The sequence below is a fragment of the Falco cherrug genome, chromosome 12 (genome assembly GCF_023634085.1).
Source record: "Falco cherrug isolate bFalChe1 chromosome 12, bFalChe1.pri, whole genome shotgun sequence".
NCBI lineage: Eukaryota > Metazoa > Chordata > Aves > Falconiformes > Falconidae > Falco > Falco cherrug.
The window spans coordinates 14,437,062-14,464,509 of NC_073708.1; the positions used below are offsets into that span (position 1 = coordinate 14,437,062).

Below are 27,448 nucleotides of genomic sequence, written 5' to 3' on the forward strand. Positions count from 1 at the left end.
ATAATTATGGCTTCTTATATCAAGACCTCTGAAGCTCTTTTAAAATGCAGCACAAAATAGATTTAAGTTTCAGTTTAATCCTTCATACTTTTGAAAACTCCTTTGTATGATTAGATACAGTCATCAATCTGGATCAGTGAGCTCTTAATTTAGTGACAGTGTTGCTGTAGCCAGAATGGTCTGAGAGTAAGACAAGGTTTGCCATAGAGGTAATTTCTCATCTTAGACAAAGTTTTATAATAGAACCTTTACATCAATGGTACCTTTCAGAGGGGGACTTCATTTTTTAGCCTAACTTTTAGATGTTTGAAATGTGCCTATTAAAATGTTTGAACTAATTGTCTAGGTCCCTCTGTAGTCCATGGAAGCGGCCATTCCCAGAGGAGAACTCATCAGATTTGTATTAGATGTCACCTTTCAGCAGTCATACCCTAACAGGATCTGTTTTACTCTTGCACTCGTTCCTAGTGTCTCTCTGAGCCATACCTGGGCTGTTGCTGCCTGTAGCTTTCCCAGGCTACCAATACATGTCCTAGAGGGTGGGACACCATAACCTTGGTCCCCAGCCCTCACGCTTCACACAGATTCATTCAAGACAGTCTACTGCTGTGGCTGCCACACTAGCATCTGCTGCTGGCCAAAGGAGAGGCCTCTCCTGGAACCAGCTACTCATGCAGTGGGGTCAGGACATTCTTCAGCCCCACCCACAAGCAGACAGCTCCTTCAGTCGCCACAGAGGGAGCAGTATCACTGTTTTCCAATTCTCTTTTGCCTGAGGGCCCCCATCTTAAATGGTCAGGAAGGTCCTGGGACAGGAATTACCAAATGACCCAGATCTGCATCACAGCTTGGGGTGGCAAAAGTCAACCCCAGCATGCCTTCACTGGGAGTATGGCACATGTATGATGTTGTACCACTCAGCAGCGTGGTGCCTGGCTGCAGCCAGCAGTGCCATCAGCTGCCCAGTCCCTCCACCACCCCAGCCGAGGCAGGTCACCTGCTAGGACACACAACTACAAAGTGGCAGCCTGCACAAAGGCCCAGGCACGTGTGCTGGAAAGCTGCTTGGAGTCACTTTGCTTTGCTGCTGTGCATTGCAAAGCCCTACTAGTCCCTGTGGTCCTTATTATGCCATTGGCAATGTCCATGCTTGCCTCAGTTACAGCAGTGTCTTCCATCCCGGGCACCTGCATCCCTGCTGTTGCCCTGTTATCAGCGTGTTTCAAGACAGGCTTGGAAACAATGTTTGCTGTTGACATCCCTTGTGTGGATTCTAGATAAGACAGTGCTTTTGACAGTGTGCTGCTACACATAACGTTTTTCACTATTGCCAGCAAAAGGTGTATGTCACCTGATGACTCCTGCATCCTAACTTCCTTCCCTGAAGAGAGCCGTTCCTCTCAGATTTGCTCCTGGTATTTGCCCTGTTCTCATTCACAAATCCAAGGTGGGCCTTACCACATCTGGCAGCTCTACCCAACACTAGCAAGGTGGCTTAGAGGCATTACAGGCTTAGCAATGCAGCTGGTCCTGCAGAATGATCTAGCAGAAGTGTCCTCACATGGCCTAAACATCCCAACTTACTTGCTTTCTTTTTTTGTAAAATGTTTTTTGGATAGAGACAAGCTTGTTTGGGCACTGCTCCTCATGACTTCTTACAACTACACAAGGTCTTGAGGTTTCCCACTGATGAACACTTTTACATGTCATGAGATAGCTAACATTGAAAAATAATTTGGTGGGGAAAGAAACTTTGCTTCACCACAGAGAGGACTGAACATCAATGAAGAATTTTATCTTTATTTTCATGATGTTAGCACAATAAACTCACACAGTAGCATTGATCTGTACTTATTTAACAAAATACATTTATAGCAATTTACAAATTTTTTTCCATTTGAAAACATTGCATAACATTTTATTAAACACAATACTTTATATAGAGAATTCTCATTTAAAAACATATTTTATTTTTGAGTATTTTCTTTTCTCAGTAAAGCACAGCCTAACAAAGAAATTCGTGCCTGTTAGCAAGTAAGAAAATCAGAACACTAAGAAGATGTCACCTGTCAATTTATTTGATTAATTTTAAATTAAGGTATCAGTGGAATGTAAACAAAGAGTAATTTTACAAAAGGCTCGTTATCAAATATACATGCAGAGGTCTGAGTTCCAATGTATATATTATTACATTTCTGCTCTCTAACGTAATATAATTTGATAAGCCATTATTAAAAACAGTAGCCTTTGGCACTTTGAGTAAAAAAGAATATATCAATATTTATGTAAAGAACACAATTTCAATGATTACACAAGAGCTTTAAAATCTTTTGTTAAGAAATAGGAAACCTTAGGAAAAATATCACACTGCACTTGAAATAATGCAGCAAGTTTTAGAGTAATAAAAGCAACACATATGCCAATATATATCTGACTAAAACCAAGGAATAAAGAACAAACACTCCCACCAGGAATCCTGCTGTTTCCAAAACAGCCAAATTGCCAGAGGGAACATTTTCTAATCTTTGCTTTATTGCCATTATTCTGCATTTCAATTTTCCTTTATTTCCAGGTTCATCTACTTATGTTCTTTTTCCCTGCACTTACAAACTAACAAACGATTGCATCTTATTTCCCTGCATTGATAGGCCAACAGTGATTGTGTCTTACCCATTCCTTTAAAGCTAATCCTACCTGCTTTATCATGTACCTAGACTAAACTAAATCCAAAGGGTTTTGTTCATGACTATCCAAGTGTTTGTAATTCCTAGGAGTCTTGTACAAAATTTTATATTAAATACCAAGGACTAAAGATTCATCCTTTTAAAAAGAAAAAGCACATCCTGACTTGTAAATACTAGAGTCTGAGATCATATTTCTAAAAAATTACTCTTTTTTTTTTTTTTTTTTTTTCTTTTCCCCTGGCATCTATGATTATTTTTCCCAGCTCATGTACCTTAAAGTGTGTCTTCAACATATTGTGCCTTTAACATTCACAATATGCTGCAACCCTACTGGTTAGCTTCTTACATGTAACCTGCAGAATACTTCCTCCCAATCATCAAATATATGATGGGGTCATCTTCTATTACTAGCAGGAAAAGAGTGGTCATTTCCCTATGGACCAACGCTCTTCCACAGCACTGGGTGATAGGTAGGTGAGGGAAGCATTGCTTGACAGGGTTGGCTGACAGCACTAACTAAGCCTGGAGCACCTGTATAACTGGGAAGGTATATAAAGCTTTCTATTGACGCTGAATCCCTTCTTCTACACAGATTAGCAAAAAACATCCTCATGCTTCTGAAATTACTTGGGATTGGTGTTGGATTTTGGATTTTGTTTTGGTTTTGAGGTTTTTGGGGGGTGGGGTTTTTGGTTTTTTTTTTGGTTTGTGTGTGTTGTGCTATTTTATTTTCTTGGGATGAGATGATTCTCCTTTCTACTTCCTACTTGGCTGGGGTAGGGTGCACTTTTCCTCAGAGTACCGTGGGGTAGGGTCTGTAGACAGGTTCTGGCTACGTAGTATGTATCTGACACTCTAAATCAGAAGAGGACTTAGAGCAAACACTCATCTCAAGAAGCCAGAGAACAGACCTAATCTGATACTACTTAGTGAGGAGATTGCTAAACTATTCCCTCCCCCTCCTAGCAGGGGAGCTGGGAGGTGTCTAATAGTAATTCTCTTTCAGGTGGAAGTAATCTAGGAGAGAATGCAGAGCTGCACTGGGCAAGCACTGCTCCTGGCTTCCTCTATGGTTTAAGTTAAGTCAGAACCAAATGTAATGAGGCATTTCTTCTAGCATGCCCAGGACATGCTATGTTTATTCCTTTCAGAGCTTATCCTTTCAACAATTTTTTGGCAACAGAGATTTTTAGCAGGCAAGTTCTTTTGTTATATTTGAAGCTCAATTTGCTAAAATAATTCATGCTCTCTCAGGTGCAGAGACCCTTCATATTCTTAAGTGGCAGCGGTGGGGAAAAATATCATGCTTAAGAAGGCTCTGGAAGGTGTGTCAAGGGAGGTGACCAGTAGCAGTGGCACAATGTAACACTCATTCAGTGATTCTGCAATACCAAGGCATTCAATTTTTAAAGCAAAGCATAAATCCTCTAAATGATGGTGACTGGGGTGAAACTTGTGATTGTTCTTGTGGCATACTAAGCAAGTGAGGTGAATGACTGCTTCTAAGTGTGAGCTATGACATTAATTACTGTCTCCTTGGAAGCTGGTCAGGAAAGTGGCCATTTATTTGTATTTACTCATGGCTCACCTTTCACTTTTGCACATCTTGCAGTTATTGGTGTCCTGCATTGTATGGTTAAAAACCAATAGAAAAATTGAAGGGTTGCTGAAGGACAGAATAAGAGGTTTAAAAATGTAAAATCTGGATTACTTGTAGCACTTTAAAAGACCCCTTAAAAACATAATTTAAAATAATTCTACAAGTTAGCCCACTAAGAAGCAGCCTCTTCATTAGTAGCACCTGTTCTTAAACAAAAGTTGAGCAGTAGCAGCAAAACTATTCAAAATAGTTATTCCATTCTAATGGAATGTCACCCACATATTTTTTGTTGCAGTAGACATCTTAAAGAACTACACAAAACCTTTGCAATCTTTGAATGTGACAGATCCACTATAACAAAGCTGTAAATATTTCCTACGCTAAATGAATGCAGCCAGCATCATCATAGTATTAGCGATATTACTTTTAAAGTAACTGCACATCAATACATCATGTGTTTGTAGAGTCTAATAAGTATGCGATTTTTCAAAACATGTAAAGTTATCATCAGCACCATCCTGTATTAAAGATTTGGTGCAAATTCTGCAAAGGTGAATATATACCACTGATACAGCCTTTGCTGTGAAAAAATCAGTCAATTTTGGACACATATAAAATAAAAAGTTGGCACATTCAGGAAATAAAGTGTCTGTGTTCAAGACCATTGTTTTGATTGACATCATCACCCTCAGATAAACATTTTGAGTCTGAAGAAACAAGTTGCATGAAAATTTTTCACATTAATTAGGTTCTGGCATTGTGCTTTTCCCCCCACCACATGCTTTCCACAGGCTTACACACTTTGCACATCAGCAGTATTCAACAACAGTTGAGCTGTTAGTCAATAATTTGGCACATCAAAGGTAAATATCAGCTCAAAACAAAGAGAGCAGAACCTGTGTCAAGGTGTGATTGCTTTGTGGTGGTATGGACCAGCTGATATGTCTCCTCTCATTCCTTATATGCTCGTGTGGGGGATGTGCCTTTATAGAAGATGTTTCTGGTGTTCTCTGGACTGCTTCCTCTCTCAGGGATTAAAATGATGTTACCTTTTCTTCGAAGTGTTGAGTCCCGGCTAGAAGAAATAGAAAGAGTCTCTGAGCCAATCTCACTTCCCTCCACTGGCGTGACTCTTATTGTAGTGATTCCATGGTGGTGATGCTCACTGTTATCTATGTTGCTCCTTTTCCTGTCACCTGACCCATAACTGTCTTTTAACGAGTCACAGCTTTCAGAGTCTCTGTTAAGATCATTTAGCTCATATGTCTGACGAAGGGTGACTTTTTCAGGACCTTTCCATTTCCATGACCCACTTCCTTCACCTTCTGATGGCATCTGAATTACAGGTCTGTTATTTTCTGGATGGGCCTCAACTCTGACAATGCTACTTGGCTCATGGTCTGTCAAGGTTTTATATCTGATGGCTCCTGTACAGGTGACTGTGCTCCCCTCTGAACTCTTTGGACTGCCCTGAAGCACTCCTTGTTGCTTAGACATGGCTATTACTTGCATGATTCTTGGCTGGCTATTGCTTCTACATGCAACACTCTTCTCAGCAGCTTTTAGCCATTTAGCTCTAGCTGAACTGCTTTTGGGTGATGTGTTGATGTTCTCCTGAGTCTCTTCAGGAATATGCACTAGCTGGGATGAGCCAGGACGTGACTGAATAGAGACCCTTGGCCCGCCAGAAAGACCTGAGTTGTTACAACCTGGTACACTGCCAGGTTGAATTTTCAGGTATTGGCTAGTGGGGCCATGATGATCACCGTTTACACCCACTCTGGAGGGTTCTGAGCTTGACCTCATTTCAATAGCCCTTGGTGGTGACTGGCCAGATTCAGTCTCTATTACTTGCAGTGACAATTTTCGACTTTCATTCTTGTTCTTCCACTGGGAAAGCAGCTGTTTGGAACGGGCAGAATCCATTGATGCATGTATTGTTGCATTTCGTCTTGCTGGATCTTCCAAGGATGGTGTGTTGACCCTCGGCAAAGTGTTGCTGAAAGTAACCATATTTTCCTTTCCCATTGGGCTTCGTGGTGTTATTATTTCTACATCAGCATTCGCTCTCTTGATATTGGTCAGAGACCCTGATTCTCTGTGGTTTCTATTCAGGATACTTTCTGTACGGTGAGAGACAATGCCATCACTGCTGCTACCATTTTTACCTGGCAGGATTCTGTTGGCATCTTGACTGAGGTCTGTCAAAGACCTTAGCGGTTCTCTGTGAAAATTTGGGTGAAGCACATTCTCGTCACTTGGTAAGAAGTTCCCCACAGCATACAAGCCCTGGTATTTGAACAGAAGCATCAACAATCAGTTATGGAAAAAAGGGACATTTTAAGGTATTTTAATTATATTCTTCTGCCTTTAAATAAGTATTGAGTGATAGAATTAGTCCAGCTTAATTGGCAGGGTATGCTCACTTTCCTTCCCTCACCAGTATATCCTTATTCCAAATTCTGTCCTCAAACTGGTACATCTAGAGATGTATGAAGTAGTCCCAGCAGGATAACTAGGGCAAATAGTTCACAGCAGTAAATAGTTGAGGAATTTAGCCTCCTTCAGTTTTCTTCTTTTTATAAAGCAACAGATACAGCTGAAGAAAGAATGTTCTGTTACGAAAATAACAAAATAAATGTTTGCAGTCTTCTCCATTTTACAGCTACATTGCTGTCTGCTCTGATTTACTGAATCTTTTACAGCTTGAACTGTTCTCTGCTCTGTGATTCTGCCCTTTCTACTGCATAATAATGATGTAATACAATATCTACATGATAGAACAATTTATCAACTTTAAATCAATTGCTTTCCAAGATGTGCAGAACTGTAACAGGATTTAGTTACACAACATTTTCTTATTCAGCACTCACTGTAAAATGCTGTCATTTTAAAAGGACTCTACCGAGAAAGGATATTCCATGAAAGGGTCAAGTGCCTGGCTCAATCACTTAGGTTACTTGTTCTTTACACTCCTTTCAGAGTTATTTGTAGTTTCATGTTATTTCTCCTCCCCTTCCTCTTATTTGTGTGTAGTTTTCAGGGCAGATTTACTGGATACTGTGTATCCAGGACAATGTACTCTCTGATGTATGTTGTCATGCAACACTATATGGAGGAGACCTAACAAAGAGCATACTTGTTTGTGGATTTCAATCATGGGAACAACAGCTCCATTTATGAGAATCTACAACAGCTTAATCATTTGAAATAATATTCTTAACAAAGTGCCTTTCTGCTCACAGTGCAATCATAGAAACTGATTTTAGTAGCTTGTGCGATTTCTATTATCCATCCTAGTTGCTGTTTTTCCATTTTTCCCCTGGTCACCTTTGTAGACCATCTGCATGTACCTTATCTCATCACACAAAAAAGGGGGATACAACATGAACTTATTTTAGGATTATACTAAAATTAATCATTGATTTCTTGGGGGTCAGAATCATCCCACTGGCTATTAAAAGCACCTTCTGTTCACCTGCACACACTGGAGCAAAAATACTGTCAGTAGAAGTTCCTGATTGCTCACAGGCACCTGGGTTGGCACTGTGCTGAATGCAGCAACAGTCGTGTTGGAGATATAAAGAGCAGCAAGCAAAAGCAAATGGTTGGTGACCTTCCTACTGACAGATGCAAACAGGCCTATCCTACATACTCCCTTACAGGACCCTTCCAAGTTGCTCCATCTGTTTCAGCCCCGTACAGAGGAAAAGCATGGGAATAACCTGCCTTGTGCATCCCATATCCCATCCATAATTTCCCCAAGAGCTCTAGAGTATCACAAGGGTGTAATATTGCCTTTGATTTCTTGCAGGTTCAGCAATTTACTCACCTGAGTAGCTGCATATTAATTCAAGCATTTTTTTGAGATCATAAAGCTAACATTGGCAAATAAACTCAGGCTGGCAATAAATACCAATTAATCCAATATTTTTCCTGTGTTTTGGTTGTTAAGTGTGGTGTAGAAAAGATTAGCATCTTTAAGTATTTAATGAAGCACATAATGTTAGAGCTGTTTCTGTATACAATGCCAGATGATCATATACCACTTCAGGCACTGTTATTGCACTTCAAATTTAAATACATATTTGCTTTTCCCTGTTTACTTTTAAAGTGATTACCCCTAACATCATCCTTTTCAACACATTTTGACTATATTTTTAATTATAGCATGTGACCATGATGAAAGGTTTTCATAAAAAATACCAGTACTTTTACAGCCTTATCATTTTTATTTGCTAAAACTTTAACTACATGCATATTTTATTTACCAAATAGAGAGCAATTCCTCCTCCTATGAGAAAGCCACAGTAAACATCAACTGGATGATTCTTATACTGGGTGATACGAGTCAGACCACATATAATTCCACAGATGATAAAAGCAAAGACCAAGAGTGGTTTCAGAAGTTTTGAGGAGTCTGTTAACGTAGAATTGAAGTACATCTTGAAAAAAGAAAGAAATGAAGAAGCAGTTGAAGAAACTTAAATTTACCTAAGAGGACATTAATTTCTCACATTCAAAGTTTCTTTCACACATAAATCACTATTACACAGTAATATTGCAAATAATCAGTTTAATTTTATTTTACAGCTCTGTTAAAATTTGCTTGCTTGCTATAGAAAAATCTGAAATCACAAGGAATGGATTTCCAGAAATATAGGCAGGCATTGCTTATTGACATCAGTTAGGACAGGGATTTTATACCTAAATACTGTTCACAGTCAGAGCCTAAATGCTCTGTAAATGTGACTAAGGAGCCACTGCTTCTGAAATATAGAAGCCAGCTGTCATGCCAGATGAAAGCAATAACCTGTTGTAACAAAAGCTACCACCCCAGATGCTTTAGAGAGCCATTTCTCAACAGGGGGCCATGATGTCAGGGAGGTCACAATAATTAAGTGGAGGTGGTTTATCAGTATTATTCTAAATTTTGGCCTTTCACTGGGCAGAATAAATACTGGCAAGCTCCTAGTACATGCACAATTCCATTATGTAATTTGATTAATTGTTATTTTTTTCCTCTGATTTTCACAGCATGAGTGATGGAATTCAGTTTTTTTAAAAACCTCAAGTAAGTGGTCACTCATACAAACATTGTAGCCCATACTGAATAAATGTCATTGGTCAAATGTGGAAAATCAGCTGTGATCATTGCAGCATGTCCTACAATTCTCTGCTGGTTACTGATGGTTTTTATTCACTTGCTTTGCAGTAGCACCTTGGAGGCCTCTGGAAGTCATTGTGCCAGTTCATCCATACTGCAATTCTATGGAGGTCAAATGAAACTACACCACATAAATGTTTGTTCCTTAATGCCTCAAGTTTAAAAGCAGCGAGTCAAGTGAATACAGCAATAAAGAAAAGGCAGAAGGTTAATTTGAATGGTAAGTTATAATATCACCCTGTAAGACAGATAAGCATGGCATTTTATATGTGAATAATATGAGGCATCAAATATACCTTAACATTACACTTTCTATTGCTTCTTAACAAAGGACATAAAGCAGTTTAATCTTTTCTGTGTTCTTAATAGAGCTGCTTTTATTTTAGCTGTTAGTAGTTTTATTTTGCTTTAAGGCTAGGAGGATAGAAACTTACATCTATACGGGATATCCAGGCAACACATCACTTTACAATATATAGCAAATTACTTTCTAACTTGAGTTTTATATAAATGAAAATGAACAGAGTTGGTTACTCACCGAAATGTACACTGCTGCAAAGGCTGCCAGGGTGGCATGTTGAGAAGGGAATGACTTTCTGCCAAGGAAGGACACTCAAATTATGTTTCTCAGTTCAAATACACTGCGCTAGTGTTCACTTCAAAAAAACACTGGGTGGACAGTCATTTAATTTCTAAATTTCTCTTCTATAATCTTGAGAAAGGACCAATGTTAATGAAATGCCTTCATTTTGAAGTAAATATTTAGCCTGAAATTCTTTTTGCGTACTAAGAAAAGTGTACTGAGAGAACAGTGTCAACAAACTAAAGACTGAATGCTTGATTGAGAGAAATATGTATATATTTATTTCTATAAATAAATTTCCATAATAACTTTTCAGTAAGTACATAATTATACAACTTATTTAATGCCTGAAGTTTAATCTTCTTATTATTCTCACTGAATTCACTTTGACTCTCTTCAGAGTAAGGACTCATACACTTTGATAATCAGGCCCTAACTTCAGCAGCTGAATTCATCATCTTTGTGCCCCTGCTTTGTTGCTTTAATAATGGGAGGGTAACGTTATTCTTGGAGGGAGGCAAGCTACATCTTTATTTGCTATGTCTTCAAGTTTGTTTTTTAGATTTCAGCACTTTGTAACATGATAGGATGGAGCACAAGAACTGGGGAGGGCATTTGAAGAGTTACTGGGCCCCTCCTTTTCTGAAGCCCAGAACAAAAGGGTAAATGAAAATGTGTCCAAACTGTGTGAGACAGTGGGGAATATCAGGTCTATTCTGAAAATTGCTGGGGGCCTTCTGCTGCCATTGAAAATATGGGGACTTGGATGATACAGATTGGGTCTTGAGTCACAAACTACAGATAAGAAAACTAAAAGTGACAGCTTAGCTTCTACTTCTCTGACCAGGAAAAGGAGGTTTTGTGTAAGTAGCAGCTACACAGAACAATCACATAAGGCCCTCTAACATTTTAGTATTATCCCTCTTATAGAACCATGTCAATCCTCTAAAAACAACAAAAGAAAATTGACGGGAACTTGAAGGAGAGATTTTTACACAGCAGAGGGAAAAATTTAGCTGGGGGTGGCTTCAGCTGTTTTATGGTGGACATGTAGTTCATAGCTTGTAGAAGACCTAAAAACTTCTGAGCTCTAGAAGTGAGTAAGATGCAGTGAAGATGTATAACAGTTTTTATCTGTGCATTTATCCCCTTAAAATGGCATGGACATGCAATGTAATGTGCTGGCTGTCTTGGGGAAGACGGGTATGTCTATCTTGCAGCATCTTTTCACCTGAGAAAGCTCAGCTTGGGGTAAATACTTGAACAGTCATTCAGCTTCACAGATGGGTCTTGCCACCCTAACTGGGCTCCATGTACAGCCATTTTCCTAGTAGCACCTGAGTTAGTTTAAAACAGGAAAGATTGAAACACAGTCCTTTACCTTTAGACAAAGACATTTTTCTGCAAAGCAGCAGAGTCTACTGTCTAAATTTCTTTCCTGCACGTTTTGCCTTGTCTGCTCTAAATGATTCATTAGCAATTAAATGTGTGCATGTAGTTCAGAGTGAATGCCATGCTGCTGACCTGAATTTGAGCCCATGGCTCCAGGAGGTTCATGACTTTAGCCAAGATGAAATCGGTGTGAGTCCTTTTTCACTTCTAAAGACAGACCTACATTCTTCTTCTCCTCCCTCCCCCCAAACCTGAACAAACCTTTCTCAAATAGTATCCCTGGGGAACAGTTGTCACGGTTGAGGACAGGAGGATAAAGATATGAAAAAAATTTGAAATGTTTATAATGGCTAATCAGCTCCTTTAGTCTGTGCAGGTTTTAGTGGAAGCATAAAACTGCATACAGTTTCTGTGGAGCTACTGTATAGATTTGATTCTATGAACTTTAGTATCACTCAGAACTTAACCTTAATTTGATGGCATTTTTATAGTATATAAGGTGTGCCACCATGCTACAGTCAATTTTCTCTTTATTTTCTATTCATATGCTTTCAGGGCAAGCACAGCATGTTACAGACTAAGTGCACGCTGTGTATTCTCTAATGGTGTACTCTCTAATGGTGACACTGCTTTTGTTCCTTTATTTGTTATCTTTTAATCTAAAATGAAAATAATCCAACCTGAAAATATGTAGCCTTTTTGTATGGCTCTGTATTGAAAAGGTGAACAAAGGTCTCAAAGAAAACGTGTCCTGAACTGGGATGACAGTGTATCACACTAAATGCTCATGCAAGAGGATGTGTAAAGGGAGAACAACAATGAGAAAGAGTCATGCTGAGTGAGAGAGTGTCATACTGAGAACATCAGAAATTATAGAGGATAGCGAACTCACTGGAAATCTGAACTCAAATGACTGAAAAGGCTCTTTGAAGATATAGAGGAATAAGGAAACCACTGGATATTTGGGGATGTTGCAGAAAATGGTTTCATATAATCAGCTGGACAATTTTGTGTTCTTCTCTATACTTTTCATAGTGGGGTCTTGAGGCAAATTTCTGCAGCCAAAGTTTGTGGGAAGTACAAATAAAAAGTGAAGGCGATTAGCAATCTCAGAAGAACAAGTCCCTTACAAGCTGATATTATTGAGGACAAATTGACCTCCTGGGCTGGAGAACTTATGGTATAACTCCTATAGTAGATGACTGAAGGAAGTATTGAACCAGTAGCAAGTGCTGATTGCTTTGGTAAAGTTGAGACAGGCATAAGTAAGCAACAATTTAATAAAGGAAAAAGGCAATAAAATTGAATTAAGGAGAAACTGGAGGTGGTGCCAGAATATTATAAATCACCAAATGTATCCTCTGTAATGGGAATAAATTTGAGATATTAATATATGGTCATCTTCCTAAAGAAACAGAAACACGCAAAACCTGATTGCTTAGTCTTAATATATTACAACTAATTTTTCTGGTTTTTTGGAAGTGAAGATATTTAAATTTAGGAGTGATCAGTGGCTTTGGAATGGCTAAAGATAGTCAATTCAAAGAAGTTATCATCATCATCACCTCCAATACGAAATGAATGAGATGTAATCATGAAAATTTTTCTGCTTGCTGACATGCAAAGCTACCCCGATTTCCCTGGGATGCCATGTAGGTGCAAGACATTGCTTGCAAACATCAGGCTTCAATGGCACTATCCCAGTAACAGCAAATGGTGATGGGAAAAGACAGTGAGGTGAAGGCTGATATAGTAATTCTGGTTATGCCTTTCACCACAATTATTGACACCAAATTATTTTTGCCAAACAGAGCTACAATTCTTCATTCCAGCTCTGGATCATGCCCACATATATAACTTGAAAAGATACGGCAAGTTAATCAATGCTAATTACGAGCCTTAGCCCACTAGATATATTTAAGACCAAGTACATCAAATAACTGAGGGTCTTTAAACATCAGTAAAATTGGTTTGTCCCAGTGAAAGGAGACAGGTGACGAGATTTGCTGGATGATACTTACAAAGTGAATGACTTCATGATTCCCAAGTGTGTCAACCATCGAAATTAATGGAAAAGCAAACAAACTGGGGGAAAGGTGCCTTAGTACATAGACAGAACATTTTAATAATATCTATGCAGCAAAAATGTAATGCCATGAGGCATAAAGTTAAAACAGAAGCTAGCATCTGGGGCTGCATACAGAACAAGAAAGGAGTACAAAGCTTTAGTGAAGTGGGTGTGTCAGAAGTAACATAGCTTCATGTCTGCTAAGCAGGTACACAGAGAAATTATGCAGCCGAGTCAGAGACAGAAATTGTAGTCATTTCAAGCATTCTATAATATTGCTGTAACTTTTTGAGGGAGGAGGAAATTTTAAAAAGCACTAAAATTTTGAAGGATTGCAAAACATTCAAATATTCAATGACTAACAGGCAATAAAGGTTAACCTGGTGTGGCAAAGATACAGAAGACAACTGAAGTTGTATTCAGTGAAGAGCTTCATGATTTTTCAGTAGGGTAGTGCTTATATTTAGGGACACCTCATGAAGTCCTTGAACTAACTAGTAGCAGATGTATTGCAACAGTACAACTTACTGACTTATACCTTCAGATTGCTTGTTTAAATATATGACCTTTCATCAGTTATTGAATTACCGTTGTTTTATCACACTTAAGTTGTTTAAAATAAGATACATAGTCTTGACTGATATGCATGTCCAAAACTTGCTAATATAAACATATAAATTTCTCTCCTGGCTGTCTAAGTAGGGAGGCTAAAGAATAAATGATCAAGGAGGATAAACCACCAGTTAGAAATACCACGAAAGAAAAGGCATATGCTTAGGAACATACAGATTTGCACTGTTGTGGTCTTTCCTCTAAAAAAGGTATTTTTTCAATGCCATCAATGTAAAAAAATTAATAATCAATTAGAGAAACAAAACCCAAATAAACTCCAACAAATCCCCAAACCAAGCCTCACAAACTAAGACCAAAATGCCAGAACAGTAATGTATGTTACACAGAGGTCTTAGATAAAGTACTTGGGTGACTTCTTCCCCTGCCTGTTACAGGGAACTTACCCAGATCCCACGGGGAATCAAAGATATACATAATAATAATTGTACAGGAAATTGTCTGCTTTGAAGGAGGGAAAATAAGTAGCTACTAATGACTGTGCTTTGGAATCTGACAAAGTCTTCCAAAGCCCACTGTTAGCCTAATATCTTTATATAAAAAATTGTACATCACTAAAAACACACTTAAATTCTTACCTTTGCTATAAAAACCTGACAAAATAATGAAGACTTCAACTAGAAAAAACCTTGAAACTGGGACAGAAAATAAAAAATGGGTATTTAAAAATGTACACAATGAAGGATAGCACCAACCTTCCAGCATTGATAATATTGAGGTCGGCTCCTGAGCAGATATCTTCCACAACATACGAGTTCTCTGAGCATGATACATTTAAGGATGTATAGTTAGGCTTGCAAACAGTTAGGAAATATGGTGCCTGATATCCTGTTGAGAGCTGTATAATATCAGTAACAAGAGCAGTAGAACAAAGACCAAAGACATGAACACCTAGGAAAGAAATCAATAGAGCTCGTTAACTTTATTATATGCATAGATTAGATTAATCCATTCTGACAAAATACTTTCAGTGGAATTCTGGCGGCTTGTGTCATTGGACTTGAAATAATTTAACTGCAGAATAAGATGTATTTGCTTATTGCAAAGTTGAATTCTTTAATGTAAAAAAAAAAATTATTATTTATGCTTGGTTTTTTCCTGTTGATACCTAACATTTCATTTTGATGTCTCGATGTCCTGCAACATCTTTTCATAAAAGTGAACTACACTGGAGCTGCTTCAGTTTGGAAAGCAGTTTTATGAACTATCTGAAGGGCAGCTGGCTATTTTAGAAGAGCATCAGTACTCATCCAGTCCTTGGACTTGCCCACTGGGATACAGGCTTTTAGTAACATGGACAGCTGCTCTGAGACCACTGCTCTGACCTGTTCTCTTTTTACCACCAGGGACTCATCAGCTGGCAATAAGTTGGGCTACCTTCACACCTCTGGTATTTCTTGAGTACCAAGTCTTTCCACGAGTCCAAATACTTAAGTCTTTTTGATAATTGATCAGTGTTTCTGTCTAGTTAATAATGGCAAATTCACAATGCAGTTGAAGTAAATGCAGGTGTTTTACTGAGCATTTTCAACTGCTTTTTCCCTAAAGATTTACTTGTAATTAAATCTAAAAAAAATACTTGTAATTATCCACTTGTATTCTTAAAAATAAATTTATTTTTCATCTTAAAATTGAAAGAATGTTAAAATTATTAAAATATAGAAAGAAACTGCAGGTTCAGAGTATGAATCAAGAACCAAATTCATGTGTCTTTGATCTTGTCATTTTTGGTGATGGAATGGGATGCCATACAGGAGAAGTGGAAAGCACGGAGTATTTTCACAATCCTCCTTGCTGGAGGATTAATCTACCATTCACTGTGTTCACTTCCTCACTGCTGCTCTTAAGAGGATGCTTTACTGGTCATGGACTCTATAACCTGTCCTGTCATTACCTCTTGCCAGACTACAGAAACCTAGTGTATAGTCCTTCTACCAGGTTTTCAGTCTGCTGTCCTGCAAGTTCTTTGTCTAGGCTGCCCTCTCTAATGGAAAAGAGAAAACCTTTCCTTTAGCCCTTCACTGGTAGAGGAAATTAACTGTAACAATGGGAACAAAGTCCAGTTGCCTTTTCAAGTTCAGTTTTCATAAATGAAAATTAAACAAAAGTAAAATAAAATAATGCAACACGTTCCTATCATTAGGTTGCCAGATTCTAGCCCTTTCTCAAGATAGATAAAACACATCACAGAAAAAGAATGTAAAATCTACCGAGAGTTTCTGTCAAGTTTTTACTGTCATGCTGAATACCATGCCAGGTGGGTTGAATCCTTATGATGCACTGAAGACTGGCAGGGGAAACCATACACTGAAACCATTAAAAGGAAGCAAGGTGGGCAGAGAAGGAAAACCAAATTATTCTTTCAGAAAACACGGGAGTGTAGATGTTGCACTACTGAGATGGCACTGCTCTATCACTCCATTTGACAGTTTCTTCTTGCATTGTCTGGCAGAAGATCTATGCCAGTGACAGCCCCACACTGCTTTGAAAGGCTGTTCCGAAAAGGAAACCTGCATGGTGAAAACTGAATGTATATGCAAAGCTCCTCTTTGTGACTAACATTTGAAACCCACCAACAAATCTGACCGCTCTTCTAAGGAAAGAATTGAAGTTGCATCCTCCTGCATTAATATTGGCCTCTGTTCCAATCCCATTTCTTCTTTTGGACAGGCAACAGTAGAGAATTCCTTCTCCTATCATTATCTGCAATGACAAAGGAGCCATTAATTTATATGTAGCAGTTACTCAGAAGACACTGATTGAATTTAAAGGGCTGAAATATAACTATACCACAACCAATGTCATCCACTGACATGTACTTGCCTTTGAAAGATTTGTATCAATATGTAACATTAAGTAATGCGACTTAGCCTGAGTGAGGGCAGGCTAGAAGGTGGCACTGAAATAAATGCAAGTGGCATACAGTATACAGTGCTCAGTGGAATTGAGGTCTTGATCCACAGCTGAAATGTGGTGCTTCTACAACAAAAAAGTAATAATCAGAAAATATCGCCTCTAAAATAATCCAGAACCACTGTGATCCTGAGGAGGTTTTAGCACTCAGTCTTGGCCTCAAGCCTAGCAATCCTCCAGCAGCTTCTAATTATGTGACAGCCTGCTCTTCTGTATTTGTTTAATTTGGCTTGGGTTTTAACCAGTTCCACAGTAGAAAAAGTTCTGTCCTTATGGTCCCTCTGAACACACCAAGCAAAATAGATTATGACTGAAGCCATAGACAAGAATTTATAAAGAGAAGAATATAAATGAAAAATGCAGTTACTTGCTGGAAAATCCAGATCTATTTCTGCATTTGCAGTCTCAGGGTTGATTGTTATCCTTATTAAATAGTGCAACAACTTGGAATTCTGTACTGGGCTTGTACAGAGTTCAAAATGCGGGTTGGGTTGAAATATTGAAATTAGTGAGGCAGTTCTCACCACTAACAGGAGGTTCACCTTGTCTATCCACAGATGCACTGAAAACTAATACATGCAATGCATAAAGCTTGCAAGCAATGAGATGCTAAAGCATCTGAATTATGCTGAATCTGCTCTAATTACCAGTGAACTTTGTACATACTAAGACCCCTCACCCTAGGAGAAGGGAGATAAAATAGACAAATTTAGTCTAACTCTTTTTAGCTGAAGGTTTAATAAATTGAAGTTTCCATTCTTTGCTAGAAAAATGAGGTAGTGAGGGTTGTCTCATTACGTGGAAAAGCCAGTGATAAAGATTATTTAAGGAATTTTAATTAGATGAGAACTAGGGTCACTATTATCTGTCACCATTTCATCAATTTACAGCTGAAACTTCCTAGAGAAATCAGTAGTATTGCAAACTTAAAAACCAGAGAAACTAACAGTTTTTAGCCAAGCTCTAGGGAATGTCTGGCACAGGGAAAAACACCAAAGCTTTGGATTATCTTGTGTGACAGATAAGAAAATTGCAAAACAGCAAGGCCTATGTCAAAGAAAATTCAGAGGCTGGTATTTCCAAGGAAACAAACTCCCACAGTAGAGGAGGCAGTAGGACTAAGACTGCCAGCATTGAATTTCTCTCCTTGCGAATTGATTTCCCAAATCAATGTGTTCTAATTTCCTGGTGATCTCTGTTAGAAAGCACATGGTTACCTTTAAGTAGGTTTTCAGTCAGTGGCATATAAGGGTTTAAACCTACACTGATATGATTAAATAACTGGTCCTAAAATTTTTGAATTAATAACTAACTAGAGAGAATGTATGTCAGAGAATCAGAGTTCTTTGAAGCAAATGGAAGTCACGTTGCAATTCCAGTATATTCCAGACATAAAATGTCCATGTTGGTAATTTCAAACAAGGCCAGTTGTTCCACACTGAAGTCCTGTGTGATTTATGAATACATATAGAAATTTTCATACATGACACAAGCAATAAGACATATGTCAATAACACAGGTGGTAATTTTCTATAGCACTTCAGAACTACAGAACAGACCTGGTTAAAAGCAGTTGCTTCTCACTAATAACAAGCAAAAAACAAAGAAAAAACCCACCATAAAGAGCCAAATCCACACACATCCTTCTGTAATAATGACTTGGGAAAATAAATTTTAAAATGCTAGACTTGTTAAAAAATTTACTATAAAGTGAATAGATATAATATTTTCTCCAGTCTTGGGAAACACTGGGTGTATCAACAAAAATAATATAGAAAAATAAAGTCCTATTCTAATATTTATATAAATCTTTAAGGAGGGATTGAGACTAGAATTTGCTTGGTTCTTCCCCCTCTCTTTTTTAAAATATTTTTTCTTATTTAGACTCTTTGGTAATATTTAATATGTGGCTTAATCACACCTGTATTTTACTGAGTCTTGATGACCTGCCTCATACTGCAGTTAAGTACTGCAGACAGAGGCTAGCATATGCTGTGTTACTGGACATCCTCAGTTCCTCATATAGCTCATGCTTTCTTTTCTGTATTTTACAGTTATGTAATTCATTGAAATGTTAATGAAAACAATTATAAGTGCTAAAATCTAAAAGATGACAATGGCACAATTTTCTTTTCGCATTGAGCTTCATTGCCCTATTTTTTCAAACAAAAGGGGAAAAAATGACACCACCACCCTCCCCCCCTAGTTTTTTAATTCTGAAGTGGTATTGAAAAATAAAGTGCTGATGTTCTACACCATCTTCAATGCCTTTTATTAAAGAAGGTTGTGTATTTCACATATCAGAGCCCATTCTCCAGCTAATACATGCATCACATTCATGCTCACACTAATACAAACAAACTACACCTTCCTAAGGCTTGCAGCTTTTAAGTGGTTGTACTTTGAAGCTTCAGGATTTATTTCCTTTATCCATCTTCTCTTTGATAGGCATGCTCAGATGGGGGTGTAAGTTCCTCATGTGGCATGCTTTTGGTTAGTTGTTTGTACTGCTGTGCTGCAAGTAATTCAGCTGTAAGCAAAACTCTTAAAAAACACTCTAATGAATTGGACATCTTTCATCTCAGATGAAGGTGTTTGATACTACCTAGGCTTGACATAAACTCTCTGAAGTAAAAATCAGCTTTTGCCCCTCTATTGTGGCCCAAGCGAGCCTGTATACATTCCTTCTATCATTGTTTCAGGGAAGTCCACTTTGTTGCTATCAGAAACACTGTCTAAACTTAAGAAACCCAGCCAAACTGCAATACCAACAAGTTTCGTTTTTATCACAGTATTTAGTGTTTGCTGCAAGTGTCTGCATGAGGACCACTGAAAGTCTTAGCTTCCAGTTCCTAAATAAGTACACTTTTTAGCCTGATGGTTGTGGAAAATTCTTTGAAAATGGTTTCTGAAGCAACCAATATCAAACAAAGTAAGAAGAGTTCAGTTTAAAAAAAGACAAATGAACAAAAAACATCCTGGAAAGCAAAGTGAGAATAGCACTTGTTTTTTATATGTGCATCAAATTTTATAGAATTTTAAATTGTAAACTGGCTGTATATTATAAAAGGAATGAACTGGTTGAATTTAAGAGAATTCAGAGGAGCTGGCAGCTGAGGTACATTTGCAGCTAGACTTAGAGCAGTGCCTAACCGAGATGCACAGTCATTGCTGTCAGGGGAGAGAACAGACCCTTTCAGAAGGTTGATTCAGCTTTTTAGGTGCATGGAATCACACACTCAAGGTGAATTTCTCTCTTCATTTACCAAACAGAAGTGGTGTGAGAATAAGGCTCCTATCTGAGCTGCCTGAAAACAGGCAAAGTGAATTCCCTCTAGTATATATATAAAGTGTTTAGATTTCATTTGAATTTGACACAACAATTCCAGAAAGGACAATACTCAACTGTATCATGCAAATATATTTTTTTTTCTGTAAAATAGTGACCAAACCACTCATATTCTGACAGGACATTTCTGTTCTACTGAAATCATCTCCTCCTTTTGGATGAATGATTAAACCAGCCTCCTTTTCCCTGCTTTTAATGACTAACTTGCAATTTAGAGGAGTCCCAGTGCTATTTGGGAAAGTGTAATCGATTTCACTGACACATTTGATATACCTTCTCACTGAATAAAGCTAGCACTAACAAAGTGATATATTCATGGCTGCAAATGAAAGGCTTCAGTTTCCAACAAAATCTTGAATTTTGGGTGTATCTCAGAGCATGGAGATGTCCTGTCTGTAAAAGTTCAAATATTTGTACAGCATAACAGAATGATTCAAACTATTCTCGCCCTACTAAGGATGCTGTTTCTTAACATTAATGCCCGCAATCAGGATGTGCAGGTAGATGAAGTTCTACAGGGAATGTTTTAAGGAGTGTTTTTCCTTCTGTTGTAGAAGAATAAAAAATGAATTTAAAATCCTAAGGTAATTAGCCTGGATGACACTCTGCAGACTAACTGAAATGAAAGGAGCTATTTTCTTTATGCCAGCTGAAACTCTGTTCAAAATCTTTAATAAGTGACAGTGGCACCTCAAACTTACCGTAATTGATGGTCCAGCAAAAACCAGACTAAGCAACATCAGGAAGGGAACAGACTCTTGTGTAGGTTCAATGTATGGCATACTCAGACTCTTGTCATAGCAATTAAATCCAGAATGAACTGGCTTGAAGACATCAGTAAGTTCAAGAAAATAGAGGCTAACAACAGAAGATGCCAATATGGGCAACTGGAAGAGAAGAAAGCAACAAATTACTATTGGAGATGGAATAGCAATACTTTTGCAAAGGCAACATAGCCCGTTAATAAATCTCTGTGATGACTGCTATTTACATCTCACTGCTCCTTGTCATAACCATTTTACCATTTTTAAATAATTAATTCTCTAGAGATATACTATTCTGTTGATATCAAATAACCCTGTTGTCTACCAAGCCAGTCAAAACACTCAATCCAATCTTTAGTCTACATAATTTAGCCTTTTCATCTATGAATCATTAACTGAAAAACTTTAATTATTTTTTTTTAAAGGAAGCACTAAGACTGCAGTCTCCCATGTGGGGCCTCAGTGTTCTGCTGTTCATCATGACACTTTTTAGCTCTTTGTTATGTATATGACAGTGTTTATATCAAAGCCAGTTTGCATTTAGTTTCAATGTAACAGTTAACGAAAAACAGTATCCTAGAATCTAAATCTGTGATAATACAGTGCTCTGCCTTTGAACATTCATTTTGTAATTCTATCAAAAAAGCAATTAACTTTGGCAAGACTCAGTCTGTTTAGAACCATGATGACTACAGTTCACAGTTTTTTTATCCTTTAGCTATTTAATGATTTTACCCTTTGCAATTACTTCCAGTAATTTATTAAGAGTGAAGTTGGCCCCTCTGGGGATAAATTCACCCTAGTTTGCCACCAGCTCCTGAAAACACAGATTCAACCAGTAAGCCTCTGTGGAAGGAATTTGTTTAAAAGAAGAAATAGCAAAAAGGCATTTTGAAGCCATTGGTTTATAATTGAACAGAGAGGGCAGCCCTGCCCCTGCGGTGGGCATCAGGGCATTCAGAGGTGACCAGCAGCATGTGATTGTTCTCTGTATCTTCTTAGTAAATGCTCAGAAACTGCTTGTTTGTTGTTTCACACATTCTTCACTGAACATGGCAACATTAGAACAACAGCCTGCTCCTCCACTGAAATGGATATATGACTCCTTCCCTCGGAGGTACCTATGTTAACTGCCTGTTTCCTTTTGGTTTTTTCTTTTTAAGATGGCTATCACATTAATTTTTCCTGTTAGCTGCAGCTGAAAAGTAAAAGCTTGCAACTACTAAATAGATACACTTAGAGGATAAAATCATAAATATCTGATAAGGCTGTACCACATCTCTTGAGAAAAAAACCCTCTGCTTTTGCATCAAGCACCTCATGAGAAATAGGGATTGTCCTAATACAAATTTGGGCAAACTTAGATTATATTATTGCCATGTTCAGTACACTTTTACAAAAACAATTGGTTAAAATCAATGTCATTCATTCTAGTCCACAATGGAATAACAGAGCAGAGGTAAAACTGGATAAATATGTGTATTGGAAAAATGATGAATAAAACCTGCTATATATGGCAGAAGGACAATGGTTTCTTGCCTTAACTGGCCATTTTCAGATTTTTAAACACTGAGCTTTTAAAATGCAGACATTTTTGTGCATAAAATGGAATTTTGGGTGGTTAAAGGAGAGTTCTAGCTAAATTTCACTGAGACATCTTTAATACAACTTAGATTTTGTTTGGAAAGAACAGCTTATCTTTGACATGCTGGAGGACAGATCTGAAGAGGGTGGGTTGTGTCTTCAAAGTGTTCTAAGCAAAATCTGCAGAAGTCAGGGAATAGAAGAATTTTGCCTGTTTGGTTATCTTTGTTCAAGCTGATTGCATTGTAACATTACATGGTATAGAGGCTGTAATTGTGTAGAAAGGGGGGGAATGTGTACTGACATCCCTTGGCGCTATGAGCATTACAAAAATAACACCAGCCATCTAGTAAGTTTGTTTCAGGAAGTAGTGTGTGTGTGTGTATATATAAAATCCAAACATGTATGCCTATTTGCACACACATACTATATTACACATACATATTAGGTATAGCATATAATATACACAGGATGTAATATATACATGTTATGTGGATACATAATATATAATAGAACTATTATATATCTGACATATAATATGTATGGAATAATTATATACAATGTAAAAAAAAATTGAGTCCTGCTTCCTGCCCACCACAGAAAGAAGCCCAGTTCTTTAGCTGGATGCATTATATAGGTAATACTACTTCTCACTTCCTGCTGAATGCAGTCTCTGATTGACTATAATGAAATCATGTGTGATTAGTCAGCATGGGCTAGACTGATTCTAGTCATTATACAGATGTGCAGGAATGAAAGAGGACTTCCCTGAAGTCTTCATACTTTGGGAGTAATTAAGATTGTTGTGGAACTGTGTGCCCTTCTTTCCACACCTGCCAGCACAGAGACTGTGGAGCTATTTGGGATAAGGGGCCTCCTAACCAGACGGCTGGCACAGTGTGCGCTCACCTGGTGTGCGGGAAGCTTGCACTGAGTCTCTGCTGCCCTTGCTACAACACTGAAATACTGCACAGCGTTTGAACTCTCATGCGTTGCAACTTCACTTCTACACAGCATTTAATTCTGCTTGATTGAAACATCTGCAATGTCTTTTATTATTAACTATTTGAAAATCAAACCCAATGACTTAGCCAGGGTCCAGCCTACCATGGGGCAAAGCATCTTATAACAGGATACAAACCTATTCCAATGAGATGAGCTAAATGGACAAAACGAGCAAACTGCCTATTGCCCTTCTTTTCAGAAATTATGTCCTTTTATTTAGATGTCCCCAAAGGTTCATTTCCTAGAATGGTAACACAGAGCAGGCACTCACGAACACCTTGCACTCACAATTTCATCCTTATTGTATATTTTTCTATTTCTCTAATGTCAAGAAAAGGAAAGCCTCTCCCTGAACAACAGGCTCTGGGTACCTGCAAGTCCACCTCTAATTTGATTATGGTATACCTAGGCAGGCAACTGTTTTAAATGGCAATATTGAACTATTAAAAATAGGATATATACGAAGTAGTATTTTATTGTGACACACTAAAGTATGTGGATAACTTTTTTTTTTAAAAACTACTGTATGTAAGCTATAATTTTATTGTTAATTACAAACTCAAGGAATCTTAAGAATTGCATTTTACTGTCTTATGACTTCACTACAGGACTCCCATATTATTTCTGACTGTAATTACCCATTCTGCTTAAGGAAAAAAAATAATTCTAAAGGACTATGAATCTCCAGCTTAACTGCTTACAATACTAATGAATAGGTTTATAGCCAATTTGCTATATACAGTATGTCAGATCCCACAGGACATTTTTCTTCCTATCTTTTTAAAAATACAAATATAAAATGCATCTTCTAAAAGTCTAACATTTCTAAAAAAAATAGCAAACGTCTTCTAAACAGTATAACTGGCTATTTAATATATGAATATTTATGGAGCGTTCTGCTTAAGGCAGCAGTAGTTCTGCAATTATAGACTTCAGCTCCCAACACCTTGAAAATGTCAAATATAATTAGATGGTAGAATGTGTATTGTTTTAATTACCAAATGGAATAGGAATTTTCCTGTTCCTAATTAGAATAATAAAACCTCCAAACTCCGTTCACATATCTTGACTAATAAGTCTTTATACTCTTACTTCCGTGGTTGGCTAAAGGAGAACAATCCCTGTTTAGTTTGAAATTTAGACTGTAAATTTGGCTTAGAGTCTTAAAGTCAGAACCATGATCAGCATAGCTGCAGAGAAATTTTCATTCAGAGTTTATTTATTTTTTAAAAAAATATTTTTTCCCTCCTGTTATTTCCTTAAACTGTAGGTTAAAAGCCTTTATTAAGCCATAGGAGTTTGCTATTAACAATAATTAATGCTATTAATATTTAGAAAGATTTTGCTCTATTGAGCTAGGAATTGTCCAAGCATGAGAAAAGATGATCTCTATTCCCAAGAGCTCAACAAGGATGTAAATACCCAGAGATCTTCTAAGGAGAAAAATAAAAGGTGAAAAACTCTTGTATGTTACATAACTCAGGACAAAGCAAAAGAGCATTCAGTAGCACAATAACTTCTCTGCACTGATGGGATATGTAACAAATTTTCCTTCTGGCCAAGAGCCACAAGACATATATCACATTGCAGAGAACTGAAAGAAGAGATGGCTATAAGAGGAGTTCAGAAGCAGGAGGTAACAGTTCTTCAGGCTGCCCATCATTCTTCTGTGGGACATGCCATGATTGCCTCTGGGGTTATTCTGGGGTGCTCCTCAGTTACTTGTGAGGATTAGGATCATCCAGGACCCACAGTGCCAGCACAATTTGTTATTGGTCATATGATATAGCCTACACGTGGAAGCCATGTTGGTCCTGCCCAAGGCCCAGAAGTTGGCTACTCCTTAACCACGAGGCCCAGACTTGCTGAGGTACACCCAGGCAAATGGAAACACTTCTGTTAAAACTTCCCTAAGAGTAGTTTCCCATGGCTTTAAATGAATGAAAAGAGGAACATGTAGATAGCTATAGCCCACTGAATACAGTATCGTCATTGCTACTAACAAGCCATAGATTTTGTATTGAATTTACAAGGACTTAGGATTGGGGCTTGTCAAACATTGTCTGTACATGTCTTGACCTGTCTAGGGCTTTGGTTTTATTTGGTTTAATTGTAACAGCAGTTTTTCTAATGACCTTAGAAGTTAGGCTATGCCTGACTTGTTTTATTTTCACTTCTGTTGTATGGTACAATTCTGCATGATTTTTGGATAAATACCTAGGAGTAACAAGTAGTTATTCTGTATAAAATGAGCTATTTATGACTAGTGTAGTGCATTCCAAACCCTTTTTCAGGAGCAGTATGACTTTGATGGTGATTCTTCTTTACTCTAGGAACCACTTGGGTTCATTCTTACGTTTGCTAATGTACTTTTAAACCTTGCTCTTTCTCTTTTGGTCTGTTTTTTCACATTACACCCCAATTTACTATATGTGGCTTGGTTTACATATGTTGTATGCTTGTTCTTTGTACTTTTTGTTACCCCTAAAATCACTTTTGCCAGCTGCAGTTCTGCATTTCTTTATCTGACCATTGGGCGAGTTGTTTATAGCCTTGAGGTCTCCAGTACCAGTATATGCCCCATCTCTTATCCTGCACCTGGAACTCCTCCATACTGCACCCTCTATAATGCAGGATACAGGTCTGGTATGACAGCAGAGGTCTTGCAAACGTAAATGCAGTGGAAAGCTAAGCCTTAGCAGGAAAATCTATTGGAGTGGGTGGAACCCTGAATAGCATAAGGTTGTCCTTTGGATGGCTCAGCACCTGGGGCACTGACTTTTGTTGCTGGCCTTCCAACAAGGCACAAAGCCTGTTGCTCTGAAGGAAAAACTGAACTACTTGCTCTTGAATTAAAGTGCAGGACTTTTAACTTTACTGTTCCACAGGGTGTCTGCAGAGTGCTAAGTTTCTAATTCAAGGTGCTTCCCCTCCTTGGAGAATTTCCAAACAATCAGCGCTTCACTAAAACCACATGCTCTCTGCAAGCATTACAGGCAAGTCAGCGGCAATCAGATGTGGATAGTTTCTTAAATGACACCATGGAGACAGTGAGGCTCAAACCGAAAGAAAGGCAACAAGTAAGCACACCCTCTCCCACAGTTTCTCTTACCTTGAAAGAATATGCAGCTGGATGCATACATAATCCAACTCTCTGGGAATCAGTAGCTTCTATACATTCACTTTCTTTAAGACTGTACACTGGTATCTAACTCTTATATTTGCCAGCACTTAGTTAAGCAGAGTCTGTATTTAACTTCAGTAGAATAATACCTTAAAATACATGGGCTTTCTGAGAGTGCAACCATGGACTGTCACATACTCAAATGCCTGACCCTGTATTGCAGGTTGCAGTCACGTGACTTCTCTTTGCTTTGCTAAAATGCACTACTGGCATTATCTCTTATTGTGAACTCCTATCCAGGTGCTGTGGTGGTGTTCTATTGGGCTGTGTTGGTGGCTACCAGCAGACGTTCTTTGAACATGGGTTACAAAAATTATTAGCCTGGGCTGTCTTTCAGTCAGGCTAAGCAGGTAGAAAAATGAAAAGCCTCTCTTGTAATTGTAGTTGACTGCTGAAGTTACTGCTCAGTGTGCTGGCCAGAATAATTTGAGTGACTTTCCTTGAGACTGGATGCAAATACAAAGGCTGTGGAATTGATTATTTTTACCTGCCTGTAATAAAAGATAGGCAGAAAAGAGAGGGGCA

The 27,448-nt window shown here is 38.0% G+C and overlaps 2 protein-coding genes across 2 annotated transcripts in view; one reads left to right on the forward strand and one right to left on the reverse strand.

The window, feature by feature from the left end:
• Positions 1–27,448, forward strand: part of PLPPR5 (phospholipid phosphatase related 5) — a 232,785-nt gene that overhangs the window by 91,208 nt on the left and 114,129 nt on the right. Inside the window, exon 4 of the mRNA XM_055724447.1 lies at positions 9,500–9,671. Within this exon, the coding sequence (XP_055580422.1) occupies positions 9,669–9,671 (3 nt within the window). The 5' untranslated portion in view covers positions 9,500–9,668. The remainder of the gene's footprint in view (positions 1–9,499; positions 9,672–27,448) is intronic.
• The window catches only part of PLPPR4 (phospholipid phosphatase related 4), a 32,955-nt gene continuing 7,290 nt past the window's right edge, over positions 1,784–27,448 (reverse strand). Inside the window, exons 2-7 of the mRNA XM_055724440.1 lie at positions 21,088–21,273; positions 16,698–16,827; positions 14,820–15,015; positions 9,990–10,047; positions 8,556–8,729; positions 1,784–6,573 (exon numbers count right to left, since the gene is read on the reverse strand). Of these exons, the coding sequence (XP_055580415.1) occupies positions 5,236–6,573; positions 8,556–8,729; positions 9,990–10,047; positions 14,820–15,015; positions 16,698–16,827; positions 21,088–21,273 (2,082 nt within the window). The 3' untranslated portion in view covers positions 1,784–5,235. The remainder of the gene's footprint in view (positions 6,574–8,555; positions 8,730–9,989; positions 10,048–14,819; positions 15,016–16,697; positions 16,828–21,087; positions 21,274–27,448) is intronic.